The sequence below is a fragment of the Hyperolius riggenbachi genome, chromosome 6 (genome assembly GCF_040937935.1).
Source record: "Hyperolius riggenbachi isolate aHypRig1 chromosome 6, aHypRig1.pri, whole genome shotgun sequence".
NCBI classification, from domain to species: Eukaryota; Metazoa; Chordata; class Amphibia; order Anura; family Hyperoliidae; genus Hyperolius; species Hyperolius riggenbachi.
The window spans coordinates 309,978,140-309,997,942 of record NC_090651.1 but is presented as its reverse complement, the minus strand read 5'-3'; the positions used below and the strand labels follow the sequence as shown (position 1 = coordinate 309,997,942).

General features: G+C 41.0%; 1 protein-coding gene and 1 long non-coding RNA gene across 5 annotated transcripts in view; one reads left to right on the top strand and one right to left on the bottom strand.

Moving 5' to 3' along the window:
* The window catches only part of GRIN2D (glutamate ionotropic receptor NMDA type subunit 2D), a 982,184-nt gene that overhangs the window by 766,155 nt on the left and 196,226 nt on the right, over positions 1–19,803 (top strand). For all 4 annotated transcript variants that reach the window (XM_068241305.1, XM_068241308.1, XM_068241304.1 and 1 more), the window contains one exon: positions 4,006–4,131. In XM_068241305.1, the coding sequence (XP_068097406.1) occupies positions 4,006–4,131 (126 nt within the window). The remainder of the gene's footprint in view (positions 1–4,005; positions 4,132–19,803) is intronic.
* On the bottom strand, positions 1,752–19,223 carry LOC137521689 (uncharacterized). Its single transcript, XR_011022178.1, has 3 exons — positions 19,119–19,223; positions 10,995–11,063; positions 1,752–1,960 (listed from the first exon to the last, which is right to left on the bottom strand). It is a non-coding gene; the product is annotated as an uncharacterized lncRNA (long non-coding RNA).

Genomic DNA, 19,803 nt, shown 5'->3' with positions numbered 1-19,803 from the left:
CACTTCGGATGCGTCCACATTTCTTTGCACTGAACTTTCCAGCTCTGTGTGTAACCCTTTGAATGCTGGTCTAGTAAAAAAAAAAATGCTGGTTGTATATAATATGCTGTAAATAATTTTTTAGAGCACAGAAGACATTTTGGGTTTTAGTCCATTTTAACCACTGAGGTTGGCAGGAAATTACACAAAATTACACTTCCTAATTATATTTACAAGCAAAATTAATAAGGATGTTACCCATAATTTTAAATTTTGCATTGTAATTGCGAATTACGATGTGAAACTATGATTATGTGAAATCTGTTCTCATTACTAGTGACTAACATTTCTAAAGGGATTTTTTTTTTTTTTTGCATCAAACATGATGAATAAAGGCAAAAAAACCTACTACTCTTTGCAAACAATGACAAATCTGGCAGGTTAAACCAGGCCTTTAAAGAGAGTCTGGAAAACAAAAAATGAAATGGGTTGGTGGGGGCCAATTTAAACTCTCAGAGTTTAAATTGGCCTCCACTCCCTCATTTCATTTTTCCCTCCAAAAGGAGTGTATATAAACCTCTCGTGTGCGAGCTAGCGGCGTTATCTGACGAAGGCGTGGAACGCCGAAACGCGTAATAACGCCACCAGCACACGTCCATCCCTTGGGGGAGCAACTAGGGTCACTTTCCATCTGATCCATCCAACTCCGATGGCCACGGCAGTTTGAAGTGCACCCACCAAGGAATGATTTTAAGGCTGCAAAGCCTGATTACATGCTTGTATCCACTTGCATCTAGTAAGTGAATTTTTATTTTGCGCAATTTGTTTTAATAAAGCGGTATTACACTATGGAGCGCTCCTCCTTCTCTATTTTTGTTTTCCTGACCAAGCCTTTCTGACAGCCGGGCTTTAAAGGAGCAGCTAAAGTGTGACCGAACTCAGCCACCCTTGATCACTGCCCTAGCAGCGCAAGATTTCACATCCTTTTCTTTAAAGAGAGTCTGAAGCCTTAAAAAATCCTCTTTTTACTTGACATTTATGTTAAGCAGTATGAGCATAGCTAAAATGCTGCATTCCCGCGGCAGAACGATGTAATTAACCCCCGGGGCAAAATTCGGGGCTCCGATAGAGGCAGAGCTCTGTGCAGTAGCTCTGCCTCTACTTGCGTCAATCTCCGCCTCCTCCCACGCCTCCCAGTCTTCTTTCACTGAGAGGAGGAGATCAAAGCTACAGCGCAAAGCTCTGCCTCCCCTGGGCAGCAAAATCCTTTACCTGCATTGTTCTGCTGCGGGAATGCAGCGTTTTAGCTATGCTCATACTACTTAACATAAATGTTAAGTAGAAAGAGGATTGTTTTAAAGCTTCAGATTCTCTTTAAGGAATATTTTAAAGCAAAGGGGGGAAAAAAACAGTTACCAGAAATAAAGCCATTTGTCTTTGAAGTGTAGCTGTAGCAATGTTATTTGATATGTGTTCAATATGTTGATATATGTTTGATATATATATGGTAAATAATTGCTTATGCTTCTGATTTCAAACAAGTAACATGACATTTTAGGCTGTAAATCTTAATAGGGTCGATTAATCTACAAGTATCTCTAACATAACTACATTCATTGCGGTTTTCAATAATTCATTTTGTGAGTGTGATAAATCTGACTTGTCACACATCCTATTCTGCAAGATCGTTGCAATAACATTGGAGAAAAAAATGTGAAGCCCCGCAGTAAACTTTGACTGTAAGGATGGTGTAGGAACTTACATACCTGATAAGATGCTTTTTGATGTGTACTATTAAGCCCTCAAAACTATTTCTGTCTGTAAAATGTTATGGGCCATAAAGATTTCATTAGTTTCCTGTGCAGTTTGGATGTACTGGTGAGTGGATTGGCTAGCTGATCACATCAGCCTGTAACCAGAAAATGTTGGTAAAGTGATCCACTATCACCACCAATCCTGTTTTCCATGATTTAAAGATGACCTTTTGGGAAAAAGGGAAAAAATAAATCAACACATTGCAAAGTGAGAAGTAAAAAAATAGAAGAGAGACCAAAAAATGATTGATATTCGCTATGTAATTTGTTCATATTGTTTGATCCACAATCAGCCTGCATGTAATCATCTTTACTACTGGCAGACATAAAAATCAGAGAGCACCAACTGCCCTTATCACTAACTACACCCCCTAACAATGCGATAGGCTAAAAGGTTTTTTTTTTTTTTCAATATGTATAAAGTACAAATGCACAGAGGGAGATACTGGTTGCTTGGCATTCGGAAACAGCTGTTATTTCCCACAGTGCAACAAGGGTCATAGCATAGACAGGAAACTGTCAGGACCTAGGTGGGAAGGGTTTCAGCACAATATCAGCCATACAGACCCCCTTGATGATCTATTCAAGAAAAGATTTCTCATGGGAAAGGGAGTATCAGCTACTGATTGGGACGGAGTTCAATTCTTGGTTACAGTTCCTCTTTTAATCTCTAAGAAACTAGTTTTAATCCCCTTCCTCCTATCTGTAAAGAACACTAAAGAATACTCACTTCCAACTAAATGCCACTGCTATACTTACCTAGACCCCAAAAGTTTCAGTAATGATGTTACAATGGCACTTCTGGTCAAGTTTTAATTAGCTTTTGGAGTTTGACTGCTCTACCGTCGTACCAGCTTGGCTTCACTAGCCCCAACTTCTAGCTATTCTTCACAGCTATTGACCTCCTCTACAGTCTTTCAATTGGCCTCCGGGGGGGGTCCATTTCATAAAAATGGATCAGAAAAATCCACACTCCCGATTGAAAAAAACTAAAATATATGCGAAGGTTAATGAGATTTCTCTCTCAAATAAGAAAAAAAGCTATTATTTTTCTCTGTACTAATAGGTTCATTTTATTTAACCACTTCCGCCTTCAGTATTTTTTTACAGTATATATCTGAGCAATTTTCACATTTCAGCACTCCTCTCATTCATTGGCCAATAACTTTATCACTACTTATCACACCTAAATGATCTAAACCTTCTTTGCCACAAATTAGGCTTTTGGGGATGATTCTTTTTATAATTTTTTTTCTATACATTTTAAAGCGGAAAAAGAGGAAAAAAATACATTATTTCTCCATTTACATACACTATAGTTTTAAAATAAGCAATGTTACCACAGATAAAACCCAACATTTTATTTGCCCATTTGCCCATCTGTTCTGATTATCCTGACTATAATATAAATTATATATAAATTATGCACACAGTGCAATGTATGGGGATAATATTTTATTTGGAAATAAAGGTGAATTGTTTCTATTTTGTGTTTTTTGTTTTGTCATTGTACCCTAGCAATAACTGCAAGTCCTTATTTTAAAAAATAACAGTAATATACCCTCATGGCTAGGTCCACAATGCATAAGTATTTAACAGTGGCCACACACACTACAGTAAAATGATCCTATTTTACAGCTTTTTAATAAAAATGATTGGTTGTAAAGAAAAATTGAAACCTTTTTTCCTACTCATTTGAAAAATCAGTTTGGATCTCCTTTTTTTTTCAATAAAAGTCGGTCGAGAGTGGCGGACTGTTTTCATCAATCTTTATAAAAATGTAATGGAGTAGGGTAGATTGTCAAATACTTAATTTAAAGACCCAAGCATTTTTTTCAGAGTTTTCAATCATTTATTTACATAATTAGGTAAAAAATGTAACATGTGTGAGGCATGTTACAGTCAATTAGGAAAATTGGTGTTGATTCTTGAAAAAATAATAAAAAATAATATATATATATATATATATATATATATATATATATATATATATATATATATATATACACATATATGTATACTATATTCATATTCTTTTACTCTGAATTTTTTCTTTGAAAGGTACAGGTGGGAGCTTTGTGTAAAAACATACAAATGTATAGGCTGCTGTGTATCTGTGAACCAGGTGTGAGATGCTCCCTGAACCTTGGTAATGTCTCCTGCAGGTGCATGTTTGTGTGCGAACCCTCAGGAATCTCATCTTCTTTTCCAGAGCCGTACAGTCCTGCTGTCTGGGTCATGATGTTTGTCATGTGTCTCACCGTGGTTGCTGTGACTGTTTTCATCTTCGAGTATTTCAGCCCCGTAGGATATAACCGAAGCCTCTGCACAGGGAAGCGTAAGTACTTGATCTATGTTTTACACGTAAGGCTGTACTCTAGACTCAGTTATAACAGCAACAATGTGACTTCCTTATTACAGTTATTACATTTGTTTAAACATACTATGTTAACATATATCCTAACCAGCTATGCAGGCCTGGGAGTCCTCTCGCCGAGGCTGTGCTCAAATCTAAGACTCACATGTCATGAGAATGCAGGCTTTCCGCACCAACTTGTATCACGGACTGATTCTTCTTTGTGTCTTGGACAAGCCAATTTAAGCATCTGCCTTACTTAAAGTGATCCAGAGCCGAAGCTCTGGAGCCGAAGGTAATGGTGGCTGCCATATTAATTTCCTTTTAAACAATACCAGATGCCTGGCAGCCCTGCTGGTCTATTTGGTTGCAGTAGTGTCTGAATGACACACCAGTAGCAAGCATGCAGCTAATCTTGTCAGACCTGACAATAATGTCAGAAACAGCTGATCTGCTGCATGCTTGTTCAGAGGCTATGGGGAAAAGGTTTAGAGGCGGGAGATAAGCAGGACAGCCAGGTGACTGGTATTGCTTAGAAGGATATAAATATGGCAGCGTTCATATCGCTCTCATTACAGTTGTCCTTTTAAGAGAGGGAAGGATCAGGATCCTATTGAGGCTTCCCTCGCTATTCTGTGGTCCCACTTGCTGAGCACGGCCCCCTCCACAACAGGACCGTACAGCTCCTCTTCCAATACCGTAGCCGCGCAGTAGCCATGTGAGCCCGCATGCAGAGTAGCACAGAGCCCGCGGCTCTGGCTTACTGCACATGCGCGAGCAGGTTCGCGTGGCTACTGCGCGGTCACGCTATAGGAAGAGGATCTGCATGGCCCCGATGTGATTAGCGACAATGTCTTGTCGCTTATCTTCCGGGGGGATGCACTCAGCAAGGGGGACAATGGAGTAGCGAGGGAAGCCTCAATAGGATCCTGAGGTTTCTCTCTGTTTAGGTAAGTATTTGATTTTGTACCTGAGCTTCGGCTCGGGTACTTTTTAATCATATACACATTTAATTTTTATCGGCAAAAACAATCGTTCATGAACGGTGAAAATCTAGTATGAATACAGGTGTACTCCAATGTTATTGATAACATTGTAAGTGATTGGGCTGGATTGCTAATTACCAGTGCTACTGTTGTGCTTTTGTAGTTGCTGAAGCCGAGCTCCTCCCACATGTCCCCCTCCCCTCTCTCTCCACAGAAGAGAAGGGCTTGCTTTGCCAGATAGCTAAGCAGTATGCCTGTACAGCAGTTGTTGCTAAACTGCCTCCTGAAATGCTTACAAACAATCATTTCAGATAACACTTATTAAGAGTATGCATTTAGCTGTATGGTATTGTCATCCTACACAGCAAGTTGTTGTTGACAAAAATGGATGGGGCCAAGACTGCAATTATCTTGCAGCAAATTGGGCTTGATATGTCTGTTATGTCATTCCACTTCCACAACTAATAATCCAAACATATACAATATTTTTAAAGGGCCACTCCAGCGGAAAAAGTAGGCAGACAAGTTTTGGGCTAGTCCATCTCCTCATGGGGGATTGTCAGGGTTTTCCTTGTATTGAAAAGCATTTCCTGAACAGCAGTTTAATTGTCAAAATAGTAAGATACCTGCCAGCCGCACTACTCACTTGCACACTATTTTGTCAGTTAGGTTTTAACAACTGCCATTTAGGAAATGCTTATGAAAACAAAGCAAACCCTGAGAATCCCCCATGAGTAGATGGACTAGTCCAAAACCTGTTGGTTCTGTCAGATTTTAACTGCCTATTTTTTTTGCTGGAGTGGTCTTTTAAACAATGCACTGTATTGACAAGTGATCGACCCTCCTTCCTCCCTTAAAATGAATAACCTCATTGATTCCTAATATCTTTTAGATTATACTAACTGTCCCCTACCCTGTCTCCTAACCCCCTTGATCAATGTCTAACCTTAAACAACTTCACCATTGTTAACCCTCTTCTGCCCAGTCATTAATACCTTTATAGTAGATGTTTCAGCTGTATAATAAATCCCAATCCACCACCTGTGCGTGTGCCAAAATTTGGTGTTTCCCCTAAATTTTACTTATTGAAATTAACATTTTCATATTATAGATATTTTATCAAAGTGGAACTAAACTCAGAGCTTCCTGTCTGCTCTAAAAGATTAACATAATAATCTTTAAAATACAATTTTAATTTACAATTAATTGAAATCCTACGAAAAAAACCCTGAAGTTTTCATTGGTTGCACTAAAAGGGTTAAGCTTCAGTGTTTCCTAAATGGAGAGTTGCCTCAGCAAAACACTCTGGCAGTCTATTCACAGTTGCTGATAAGAACTAGTTACGGGCTGGTTCAGACGGGCGTTTTTGTGGCGTTTAACGCAGCGTTTCAGACGCAGCGTTTTTTGGGATCTACTGCCATCCCATGCAAGTGAATGGGAGCATTTAGAGCTGGCTTTTGCAGGCTTTTATGAAAGCCTGGCAGTAGATCCCAGCGTTGCGTCTAGTCTCAAAAGCAACATGCTGCTTTCAGAGGCAGTAAACGTGAGGAAACAATTAGGGATGAGCGTAATGACCTAATTACGAATTTCCGAAATTTCGCGAAATTACTACAATTACGATTTTAGCAGTAATCGAAATTTCGTAATTTTCGCAAATTACGCAAATTTTCGTAATTACGATTACGAAATTTAGTATTTTAAAGTTTGCAAAGGTTTCTATCCCTCTAGATGCCTAAAATGAATAACCAACCAACCTCCTCCTCCTCCTCCTCCTCCTCCTCCTCCTCCTCCTCCTCCTCCTCCTCCTCCTCCTCCTCCTCCTCCTCCTCCTCCTCCTCCTCCTCCTCCTCCTCCTCCTCTCCCTCTCTCTCTCCCTCTCTCTCTCCAGAGATCTGTAGTATTTCAAAACCATACTCACATTCATGACATGTCCAGGGATCAAACCCAGGCCAACCACATGGAAGACAGCTATGCTCACCACCATACCACCAAACACACACTAAATAGACTGCTAACCTAAATCTTACTTGTAGACAGTCATATGAGACACATGCTGGGTGCAGGGCTTTGTGATTGGACCATGCGATAGAGTGAGGTGCAAAAATGAAATCATGCCTAGCAGAGGATGGTTTCACAGTGCTAAATGCTAGGCTGGCTGTGGTGCAATTGGTTAGTGTGTCTGGCTGGTAACAGCAAGGTTACAGGTTCAATTCCATCCAGGCATGTCTTTTCCTTTTGCGTTCAACAGTTGTCCAAACAGAGCCAACAGAGCCCCAGATAGCCATGTAGAGTTAGGTCACAGCTAGCCTGGCTGTGGTGCAATTGGTTAGTGTGTCTGGCTGGTAACAGCAAGGTTACAGGTTCAATTCTATCCAGGCATGTCTTTTCCTTTTGCGTTCAACAGTTGTCCAAACAGAGCCAACAGAGCCCCAGATAGCCATGTAGAGTTAGGTCACAGCTAGCCTGGCTGTGGTGCAATTGGTTAGTGTGTCTGGCTGGTAACAGCAAGGTTACAGGTTCAATTCCATCCAGGCATGTCTTTTCCTTTTGCGTTCAACAGTTGTCCAAACAGAGCCAACAGAGCCCCAGATAGCCACGTAGAGTTAGGTCACAGCTAGCCTGGCTGTGGTGCAATTGGTTAGTGTGTCTGGCTGGTAACAGCAAGGTTACAGGTTCGATTCCATCCAGGCATGTCTTTTCCTTTTGCGTTCAACAGTTGTCCAAACAGAGCCAACAGAGCCCCAGATAGCCATGTAGAGTTAGGTCACAGCTAGCCTGGCTGTGGTGCAATTGGTTAGTGTGTCTGGCTGGTAACAGCAAGGTTACAGGTTTGATTCCATCCAGGCATGTCTTTTCCTTTTGCGTGCGCGCGCTGCGCCATTGAACCCCATGGGGTATTTTGCGTGCGTAAAACTTTACGCATGCAAAACTTTGTGCTCGGTGTTTGGACAACTGTTGAACGCAAAAGGAAAAGACATGCCTGGATGGAATTGAACCTGTAACCTTGCTGTTACCAGCCAGACACACTAACCAATTGCACCACAGCCAGGCTAGCTGTGACCTAACTCTACATGGCTATCTGGGGCTCTGTTGGCTCTGTTTGGACAACTGTTGAACGCAAAAGGAAAAGACATGCCTGGATGGAATCGAACCTGTAACCTTGCTGTTACCAGCCAGACGCACTAACCAATTGCACCACAGCCAGCCTAGCATTTAGCATTGTGAAACCATCCTCTGCTAGGCATGATTTCATTTTTGCACCTCACTCTATCGCATGGTCCATGGTCCAATCACAAAGCCCTGCACCCAGCATGTGTCTCATATGACTGTCTACAAGTAAGATTTAGGTTAGCAGTCTATTTAGTGTGTGTTTGGTGGTATGGTGGTGAGCATAGCTGTCTTCCATGTGGTTGGCCTGGGTTTGATCCCTGGACATGTCATGAATGTGAGTATGGTTTTGAAATACTACAGATCTCTGGAGAGAGAGAGAGAGAGAGAGAGAGAGAGAGAGAGAGAGAGAGAGAGAGAGAGAAAGAGAGAGAAAAGGCTGGCTGGCTGTGCTATTCATTTTAGGCATCTAGAGGGATAGAAACCCTTACAAACCTGAAAAAGTAAAATTTCGGTTGGAGACACGAAATTCGTCATTACGGGAGTGAAATTTCGATTACGAAATTATAAATTACGATTTGAAAATTAATTACGAAATTACGAATTTGAGTCGTAATGTTAAATTTCGCATTCGTAATAAAAGCAGTTCGAAATTTCGAAAATTTCGGCTCATCTCTAGAAACAATAGCAGAGACCAGAACTGCTAGCCTTGAACGCTTTTCAAAAGCTTTCAAAAGCTAGCTTTTAAACGCCGGCGTTTAAACGCAGGCGTTTGAATGCAATGCCAAGCAAAAGCTCAGCAGACGCCCGTGTGAACCAGCCCTACACAGGTTGTCTAAATAAACACAGAGAAGTGTTTTTTTTTCAGCAACCATATGTGGAATAACGACTTCTGATTGTGTGCTGTGTATAATTTTAGGTGCACTTTAACTGGTTCCCCGCCGCCGTACAGTATATCTACGCTCCTTTGGACTTCACTTCCCCGCCCGGAGCGTAGATATACGCACCCCCCGCCGCTACCGCCGCTACCGCCGATGTCCGCTCTCCCGCTCGCACTCCCGCGATCGTGCACGCCGCTGCCCGCTCGCCCGGAGATCAATGAACGGGAAAATACATTCCCGTTCGTTGATCTCTGCCCCCGCAATGATCTGCTGCTTTCGCTAAGCAGCTCGATCATTGTAAAAAAAAAAAAAAAATACCAGCCTCTTTGTACTTCCTCCAAGCTTCCGGAAGGAAGCTTGGAGGTCGCATTAAACTGTTGCCATCTTGTGGCCAAATAGTAAACTACACCCTAAACTATTTTTCACACACACATACATTACTTATACAAAAAAAATTAACTCATTACCTCCCACACTCCCCATTTTTTTTTTTTTTTGTAATTAAAAAAAAAATAAAAAATGTACAATTAAAAAAAATACATAAATAGTTACCTTAGGGACTGAACTTTTTAAATATTTATATCAGGAGGGTACAACACTGTTACTTTATAAACTATGGGCTTGTAATTAGGGATGGACGCAAAACTGAAAAAAATGCACCTTTATTTCCAAATAAAATATTGGCGCCAAACATTGTGATAGGGACATAATTTAAATGGTTTTATAACCGGGACAAAAGGGCAAATACATTTCATGGGTTTTAATTACAGTAGCATGCATTATTTAAAAACTATAATGGCCGAAAACTGAAAAATAATGTTTTTTTTCCCATATGTTTTCCTATTTTCCCATTAAAACAGATTTAGAATAAAATTATTCTTGGCATAATGTCCCACCTAAAGAAAGCCTAATTGGTGGCGAAAAAAACAAGATATAGTTAATTTCATTGCGATAAGTAATGATAAAGTTATAGGCGAATGAATGTAAGGAGCGCTGAAAGGAGAAAATTGCTCGGATGCTGAAGGGGTAAAACCCCTCAGTTGGGAAGTGGTTAAAGTGTACCCTGGACGGGACAGGAGGAAAAAAATATACATACCTGGGGCTTCCACCAGCCCCCTCCAGGCAGATCACATTCTTGTCGTCTTCCGCCACCTACTGGCTCTTCTGCAATCGGACCCAGTAAGTCATCCAGTCTGGGCTGGGCCAGTCTGCGCTGGTGCAGTCTGGTCACGCGTGCTTCAGTAGTACTGCTAGTAGTACTGTGCAGGCGCAGAATGCTCCTGGCCATGGGAGCACGACATGGGCACGCAACAGTTGGCTTCGGACCAGAGGACTTTCCAGGGTCAAATGCAGAAAACCAGGAGGCAGAGGGGGCGGCAGGGGAGCGATAAGCCTGGAGGAGGCTGGAGGATGCCCCAGGTATATATAATCCCCCCCCCCCTCAGGTTTACTTTAAAACAAGCCCACAATTACGTTTTTCTATTGTAAGGTTATTAGGGTTTGTATTACGAAGGCATTTTAGATGCAAACTATACTTCATGATCTGGTTGGTGTTAATAAAAATTAATTGTGTTCATTTTCATTTGTGTTGCCACTATTTTTGATCTTTATTTCACTTTCATATGCCCTTCAGCTCTTTATGTTCTGTTTTTTTTCTGCAATGTCCTGTGTTGAAAATGTTATTTTCCTTATTTTTTGTATTCCTTATTCATGGCTGTTTTGCTGAAGGCCAATATTTTCTGAGATAAGGAAATGGAAATTCAGTGTCCCAACCAGTGTCATCTCACAGTGTGCTATGTCATAGAGTTACAGCTCGAAAGTGTTGCCATCTCCCAAAGCTTTTTCAAAGAGTGCTCGCCACTCCACTTACCTTTTAATGCTAATGAACTCAAACCTAGAACAAAAGGTCCGCTGGTCTAATAGTTCTCGGTTTCACCATCTGTGGAAAAATTCATAATATTAAATAAAACGCTAGCAGTCCTGCTTTGTAATTACTCATATTTTCTAATCAAATGGAAAATGCATTTTTTTTCACCTCAAAGAAGATTCCTTCATAACTGGTAGCTTTTGGTGCCCATGAGGGTTAATTAGTGTTTAAGCCCAGCTAAGGTTCTAAATTTACCATCTGTCAGCTCTCTGCAGCAAAATTTTCCGTTTGGAAAGAAAACAATTGTCATATGTACTGAAACCGCTCAGTTTCAGGAAAGTAACAGCAGGTCATTGCATGGGACTGCTGCTGATTGGCTCTGCATGATTGTGCTGCTTTAGGGCCGCTTCAGATGGCCGCTCGAGCATGCCGAGTTTAGCCGATGCTAAACGCTTCTATGCAAAGGAGCAGACAAGCGTTTGGTATTGGTTCCTGTCAGGGATATGGAAAAGCCGCACTTAGCTGATCCTGAAAGCTACATGATGGGATCGAGCTTGGCATTTGCGTGAATAATTGTGAAAGCCGGTACTGGCATTTACCTACTTCTGTGGTTTTCTAAAGTACATCTACGTCAGGCAGAACTTCAGTTCCTGCCCAGCCATGTAGATAGACGTCAGTGGCGGCGGATGACTGCTGCTCGCTTCTGTGCTCACTGCCATGTGGGTAGTCGCCACCGACGGTAAGAGGGGAGATGAATGAATGGGAAAGCAGTTCTTGTGTCGATGATCATCGGTATCAATGAGATGCCTGCGTCATTGTAACTTCCATCATCGTATCTTTTGGAGTAACACGTTCACGCATTACTTTCTGTTTAGCGTACTTATAATACACTAATAGGAAATCATGCACAAGGACGTCTTATGGCCAAATAGTAAAATTACACCTACATTAAATTTTTTGTTTTATAAAAAGACATTCCATTTAAAATTAAACCTCCCATCCCACCCTCTCCCATCGTTACCTAAATAAATGATATGCATATAAAAAAAATGACAAATAAAAAAATACATAGGGACTGACCATTTTTAATATGTATGTCAAAAGGGTATATTAATGTTATTTATGATGAAATTATGGTATTGTAATTAGTGATGATGGACACAAAATTGAAAAAATGCACCTTTATTTCCAAATAAAATATTCATTCTACTAGGGAAATATTTTAAATGTTTTAATAACTGGGACAAATGGGCAAATAAAATAAGTGGGTTTTCATCATGGTAGCATGTACTATTTTAAAAGTGTGATGGCCGATAACTGAGAAATAATGATTTTTTTTCCATTTTTTTCTTATTTTTCAAACGTTAATATTAAATTACAATTTAGAATAAAATAATTCTTAGCAAAATGTACCACCCAAAGAAAGCCTAATTGGTGGCAAAAAAACAAGATATAGATCGTTACATTATGATAAATAGTAATAAAGTTATAGGTAAATTAATGGAAAGAGCGCTGAAAGGTGAAAATTGCAGAAGGGGAAACACCACTCAGTAGTAAAGTGGTTAAAAAGCGATGTCCATTCTTTTGAATGAGCGATGAACACCAAAAAGCTGAGATTATCCATAGTTCAACATCCATTTGTACTGGATACATACAGTGGGTTGCAAAAGTATTTGGCCCCCTTGAAGTTTTCCACATTTTGTCATATTACTGTCACAAACATGAATCAATTTTATTGGAATTCCACATGAAAGACCAACACAAAGTGGTGTACACATGAGAAGTGGAAAGAAAATCATACATGATTCCAAACATTTTATTTACAAATAAATAACTGCAAAGTGGTGTGTGCATAATTATTCGGCCCACTTTGATCTGAGTGCAACCAGTTGCCTATAGACATTGCCTGATGAGTGCTAATGACTAAATAGAGTGCACCTGTGTGTAATCTAATGTCAGTACAAATACAGCAGCTCTGTGAGGGCCTCAGAGGTTGTCTAAGAGAATATTGGGAACAACAACACCGTGAAGTCCAAAGAACACACAAGACAGGTCAGGGATCAAGTTATTGAGAAAATTAAAACAGGCTTAGGCTACAAAAAGATTTCAAAAGCCTTGAACATCCCACGGAGCACTGTTCAAGCGATCATTCAGAAATTGAAGGAGTATGGCACAACTGTACACCTACCAAGACAAGGCCCTCCACCTAAATTTACAGGCCGAAAAAGGAGAGCGTTGATCAGAAATGCAGTCAAGAGGCCCATGGTGACTCTGGACGAGCTGCAGAGATCTACAGCTCAGGTGGGAGACTCTGTCCATAGGACAACTATTAGTCGTGCAAGGTACAAAGTTGGCCTTTATGGAAGAGTGGCAAGAAGAAAGGCATTGTTAACAGAAAGCATAAGAAGTCCTGTTTGCAGTTTGCCTCAAGCCATGTGGGGGACACAGCAACCATGTGGAAGAAGGTGCTCCGGTCAGATGAGACCAAAATGGAACTTTTTGGCCAAAATGCAAAACGCTATGTGTGGCAGAAAACTAACACTGCACATCACTCTGAACACACCATCCCCACTGTCAAATATGGTGGTGGCAGCATAATGCTCGGGGGGTGCATCTCTTTAGCAGGGACAGGGAAGCTGGTCAGAGTTGATGGGAAGATGGATGGAGCCAAATACAGGGCAAACTTAGAAGAAAACCTCTTGGAGACTGCAAAAGACTTGAGACTGGGGCGGAGGTTCACCTTCCAGCAGGACAATGACCCTAAACATAAAGCCAGGGCAACAATGGAATGGTTTAAAACAAAACATATCTATGTGTTAGAATGGCCCAGGCAAAGTCCAGATCTAAATCCAATCGAGAATCTGTGGCAAGATCTGAAAACTGCTGTTCACAAACGCTGTCCATCTAATCTGACCGAGCTGGAGCTGTTTTGCAAAGAAAAATGGGCAAGGATTTCAGTCTCTAGATGTGCAAAGCTGGTAGAGACATACCCTAAAAAGACTGGCAGCTGTAATTGCAGCAAAAGGTGGTTCTACAAAGTATTGACTCAGGGGGCCGGATAATTACGCACACCCCACTTTGCAGTTATTTATTTGTAAAAAATGTTTGGAATGATGCATGATTTTCGATCCACTTCTCACATATACACCACTTTGTATTGGTCTTTCACGTGGAATTCCAATAAAATTGGTGCATGTTTGTGGCAGTAATGTGACAAAATGTGGAAAACTTCAAGGGGCCGAATACTTTTGCAACCCACTGTACATACATACAGATGAGTTAATTGTCTATCCCCCTAAATTGGCCCTAGACTACGGTACATACACTACACAATACATACATACACATAAGACTATGGTAGGGATTAGTTTGTGAGCCCCTCTGAGGGACAGTTAAGTAACAAGACAATATTATCTGTACACTGCTGTGGAAGATAATACAATATAAATTTGGCACTATATAAGTACTAAATATTAATAATCTCACTTATATTATAAATGTGAAAGTTTGGATGTTTGTTACTCAATCACGCAACAATGGTTGAACGGATTTGAATAAAATTTGGCACACACATAGTACATTACCTGGAATAACATATAGGATACTTTTTATCCCCATAACCAAAAAGTGGGCGGAGACAAATGCAAATTTCACTGGAAAAATGTAAAGTGCAGCAGTTCTTATTCTGTTTATGGTAGGGTTCTCAAACTTTGCACAGTTGGTCAGTGGGTGACGGGGATTAATATGCAAAAAAGTAAGTGGAGCCTAAAAAAGCCAATCAAAATTCACCTATTCATTTTCAAAAGGAATATTTAGTTGCTGCCATTCTTGCACTGTTAATGGCACAAGCCTCAAACCTGATACAGTTGGTCATTGGGTGACTGGGATTCAAATTCAGAAAAGGAGGTGGAGCCACAATCATATTTGTTTCATTTCAATGCAAATTATTGATTCCAAAGATCGCAAAGCTCACAAACTAGGTCACTGAGTAATTGAGTAATTGTGTGTTAGGGTTAGAAGAAGTGGGCGGGGCAAACACCAGCCAAATACATACCAGGGCAATGCCGGGCCATCATATCTATCATGATATCATGTACAACAATATATACTGTATAAAAACATAAATGTCACAAGTGTTTGATATAATACTTATGACTTCATGCAGTAGTGTAAATTTCATGTCAGCCAAACAGGACTGGATTCTGTGTCTACAATTCACCCCGCTGGAGGCTCAAACAGAAATGGTCAGTGACATCCTCACTCTGTTGTTGGTGACTGCAGTGTGTGTGAAGGTGTCCTCACCTTTTTTCTTGTTGGAAGTGGGTGATGTTTGCTGCTTTGAGAAGCAGCTCTGTTTATTGAAATATAGCACTTTACATGCAGCCTAGAGAAAACAGATAAATCTAGCCAGTATTTGAAAATAACAATTCTCTGCCATTTTTCATGTTCTTCTTCATCAGTTACTAGCAGAAAATAGAAACTGCAATCAAATGGCCTTCCTATCCTTACTGTGACAAAATGTAGCACAAATGATCAGTGGCATAACTATAGGCAGCAGCCTTATTTAGGCATAAAAACATGTAAAATGCATCAAACACATTTAAAATGTGTGTAAAAAAAAGTCTATAATGCATTCATTTGAAAGGAAAGTGGTGTATCTTGGTTCTTAGGGTTACAGCTAGTAACAGGCGAGAGCTACAAACAAACAAAAGACAAATGTTACCAGAAATCATTGCTTATGATCTTTTTGGATCACTGTTAGGATATAAGAATTACCATAAACCGATTTACATCACAGGCGCCTATAGGCACAAATGTCGTAGCACAGTAGACTTTGCCCTCCATGAGCCTACAAACCCCCGCTGAACTGCACTACAAGTGTGCTGGTTGCCCCAGCTGTCACTTCTCCCTTGCTTCCCTTGCCTGTCATAGGCAGCTACAGGTGCCCCTTAGCATTAGGTAGCCGGTATCCTCAGTATTAAGTAGCCCCCAACTGAAGGGAGATCTCATTAGTAGAATATCCAGAGCTGGGTGAGTAATCTCTCATTTACACTCCGCTCAACACTCTGCAGGGAGGGAGGCAATAGAGGAGGAGTGAGCCACCTTTCCATCATCAGGAGACTGTAGGCATGTGCCTACAGTGCCTTATGATAAATCCGGCCCTGCCCATAGTACTGAAACATCAGTCGGGCTAGTGTCACCCAGCATGTAGTATTGCTGAAGGAGAGGCCAATGGCATTGGGTAAACCTATACCTAGTGATCGTCGTAATGTGTTCATTATGATTTAGAAAAATGTTGCATAATTTTCATACTTAGGATTATGATCATAATAAAAAAATCATAATCGTAGAGAATTATGCAAAATTTTTTTGTAATTACAAAATTATGTGAAAATTCACATATTTTTTAGTAATAACGAACAATTAGGTGAAATTATGCATAACACAAAATTATGATCTGATACAAAATGATGACACAGCATGATGAATTACAATTTTGCATCTCAATTGCACATTATAATGGGAAGTTACACAAACGCAAAATTTGGGGTCATCACTAGCCTATACCCATACTCCTTTTTTTCTGAGATCATTATGAGTAATCCAATTGATCACATAAAAATCTTGCATGTGTACAGTATATAGCATTAAGAAATCTAGCATCATCTAGCAATGATGGGCAGATTCGACCAAGAGACAAATCTCTCTCTGATCCAATCTGATTAAGAGAGAAAACTGTCAGGGCTCGTTTCCACTATAGCGGATCTGCATGCGTTGTCCGCATGCGGATTCGCATAGGCAATGCAAGTGGATGGGCTGTTTCCACTTGTGCGGCTGCGGGATCGTTTTTTTGTACGGCAGAAATCTGCACGGCAGAGCCGTCAGATTTTGCGTGCGAGAGGAATGCACGCGAATCGCCGCTAATGCTTTTAATAGGGAAACCGCATGCGGGTTGAGCATGCGGTTTTTACCGCGAAGTCGTATGCGATTTTGCATAGGTATAATGTTAATTTACACCGGCAGTGACATGGTTAAATTCGCACATTCCCTTACCTATGCGGAATCGCATGCGAAATCGCGGCAAAAACCGCATGCGGAATCGCACCCGCATGCGATTTTGTCCGCGGTGGAATGCAGGCGATTCCGCACCGCAACAGTGGAAACGAGCCCTCAGCTTCCCATACACCACAAGCCGATTACTGATCGATTTCAGCATGAAATCTCTCAGGAATCGACAGGGTCCGCTGTATCTGCCACCTCGCTGCTGCCCTCTAGTGTATAATTGTACCTCCTGTGCGTGCATTTATACATTACCTGTCCTGTGTCATCCGTCATCTGTCTTCCAAATTCGCCACTCTTCCATTAGCGGTATACAAGCTGCCGGTGTGGCATGTGTATGATGTCACCACGTGCTATTCAGCGTGTATACTTCTAATGGAAGAGTGGCGGTGCTAGTGTTAATTTAGCTGGCGGCCACTTCCTCTTTTATATTGCCTGGTTAGCCCCTCTCTTCCATGCCCCCGGCTGCTGTGAAGAGGCAGAAGCAGGAGAGCGGCTACCTGTAGCGGAGATGTATACGTTACCATGGGAACTGCTCTCTTGCTTCTGCCTCTTCACAGCAGCCGGGGGATGCGCTGCTGTGAAAGAAGAAGAGACCAGGCAATATAAAAGAGATAGTGGCCGCCAGCTAAGTTAACACTAGCGGCGGCCGTGAGGGGAGGGGAGTGGGCAACTAAACTACCTATACTGGGGTAACGATACTCCTTATAATGGGGCAACTATACACCCTATACTGGGGCAACTATACCTAGATACCCTATACCTGGCTACCTACATACCTATAAACTGTGCCCCCCCCCCTTCCCCCGGGAACGGCCAAGTATCACCCCTCCCCCAGTCCCCAGGGAAAGTATGGTCTGGATAACGGCTCCCGGGCCAAAAAAGGTTGGGGACCCCTGGACCATAAAGTATAAGCATGACAGCCAGGCTGCCAAAACTTTGTAAAAGGGATTACAGATTAGGCAGCCTGTCTGTACCTCTCAATACAGGAATAGCTACAACAAATGGCGAAATAACAAAACACTGGTATGTGATCACTAGTGAACTAATAAGTACCCACAAAAATAAAGCAATATAAAATTTTTTTACTGCTGTTTTTCTGTTTTTCTATTTTCTGTTATCTCAGGGGCCTTATTGGGCCAATGTTATGTCATGACAATGGGGTTTGTATTGAAGATTAGGTTAATGGCAAAGAAGGTCCCTTGTGATCACAATTCCATGTTTGACTAAGTCTGTTCCATGATCAGCAGATGTAATCTGCACAGCAGAACAGATGTCTGGTATTCACCATCTCCCACACAGGTGGTTATAATTGGTAGCCCCCTTTGAACAAGGACTCAAACACAACTAGTGTTGACAGCCTCTAGACTTACTGCTGCAAGCCTCTGAAATATATACAGCAAACAAGCAGCTCTAGATAAATAGATGCAGAGGAACATATTTTATACAAAGATTCTTGCACGATTCCAATAAAATCTGAGAAAGCTGGCATGCAGTGACTCTGCTCGGTTGCTGAACAACATAGCTGTATGCATGTTGGGTAAATAATTATGTTACATTAAAGGATTTAGGTTTGCTGTTGTCCAGCAGTTCAGGATAAAAGCTTGGCCTCCGAAAGCAAAAATGTTGAACTTGCTCTGAACTGATGCATTATGGGCTTACTGTTTAGATACTGTGGTTTATTTTAGAAGAGAATATGTAAATTTTTTTCTGATAATTCATATCAGGGATCTATGCATGGGGTTACTTATCGCCAGGGGTTCCTAGAGGGGTTGTATCTCAATGGAATGTATACCTATGTTTACATGGCTTTCTTCTGGGTACTCAATTTTCATCCCCCATCAGTTACCCCTATTATTATTTAGTATTTATATAGTGCCTACACCTTCTGCAGCAGTGTACAGAGTATATATTGTCTTGTCACATAAAGAGGAACTGTCGCGAAAATCTTAAAATTTAAAACATATACAATTAAGAAGTACATTTCTCCCAGAGTAAAATGAGCCATAAATGACTTTTCTCGTATGTTGCTGTCAGTTATAGTAAGTAGTAGAAATCTGACATTACCAACAGGTTTTGGGCTAGTCCATCTCTTAATGGTGGATTCTTAGCATGGCCTTTATTTTTTATAAAGACAGTCCCTGAAAATAATGAATACAAAGATGCTGGCCAGCCTCCATGCTTGCTGTACACTATTTTGGCAGTTGGACGGAGCAACTGCCATTTACTACATGCTTTTAAAAATAAGGAAAACCCTGAAAATCCCCCTATGAGATGGGCTAGTCCAACATCTGTCAGTAATGTCAGATTTCTACTACTTACTGTAAGTGACAGCAACATAGGAGAAAAGTAATTCATGGCTCATTTTACTCTGGGAGAAATGTACTTCTTAGTTGTATGTGTTTTAAATATTAAGATTTTCGCGACAGCTCCTCTTTAAGGAAACCTGAAAGTACTTAAAAAAAAGTTTCACTTACCTGGGTCTTCCACCAGCCCCTTGCAGCAACCCTGTGCCTGCGATGACCTGGAACAATCCTCCGGTCCCCTCTTTTCGGTTTCACTGACTTGCAAGTTGATTCCTGTGTGGCCCTGGCCGCTCTGCACGTCCTCATTTGCGCTCCTGTCGCCAGGAGCATCCTTTAATTGTCGTTCACAATCTTAACCCTACCATATTCATAGTCATCCCTAAATTGGAGGCAATAAAAAATCCCATATATTATGTATAAGAATAATATTTTACATTTTTCATTTT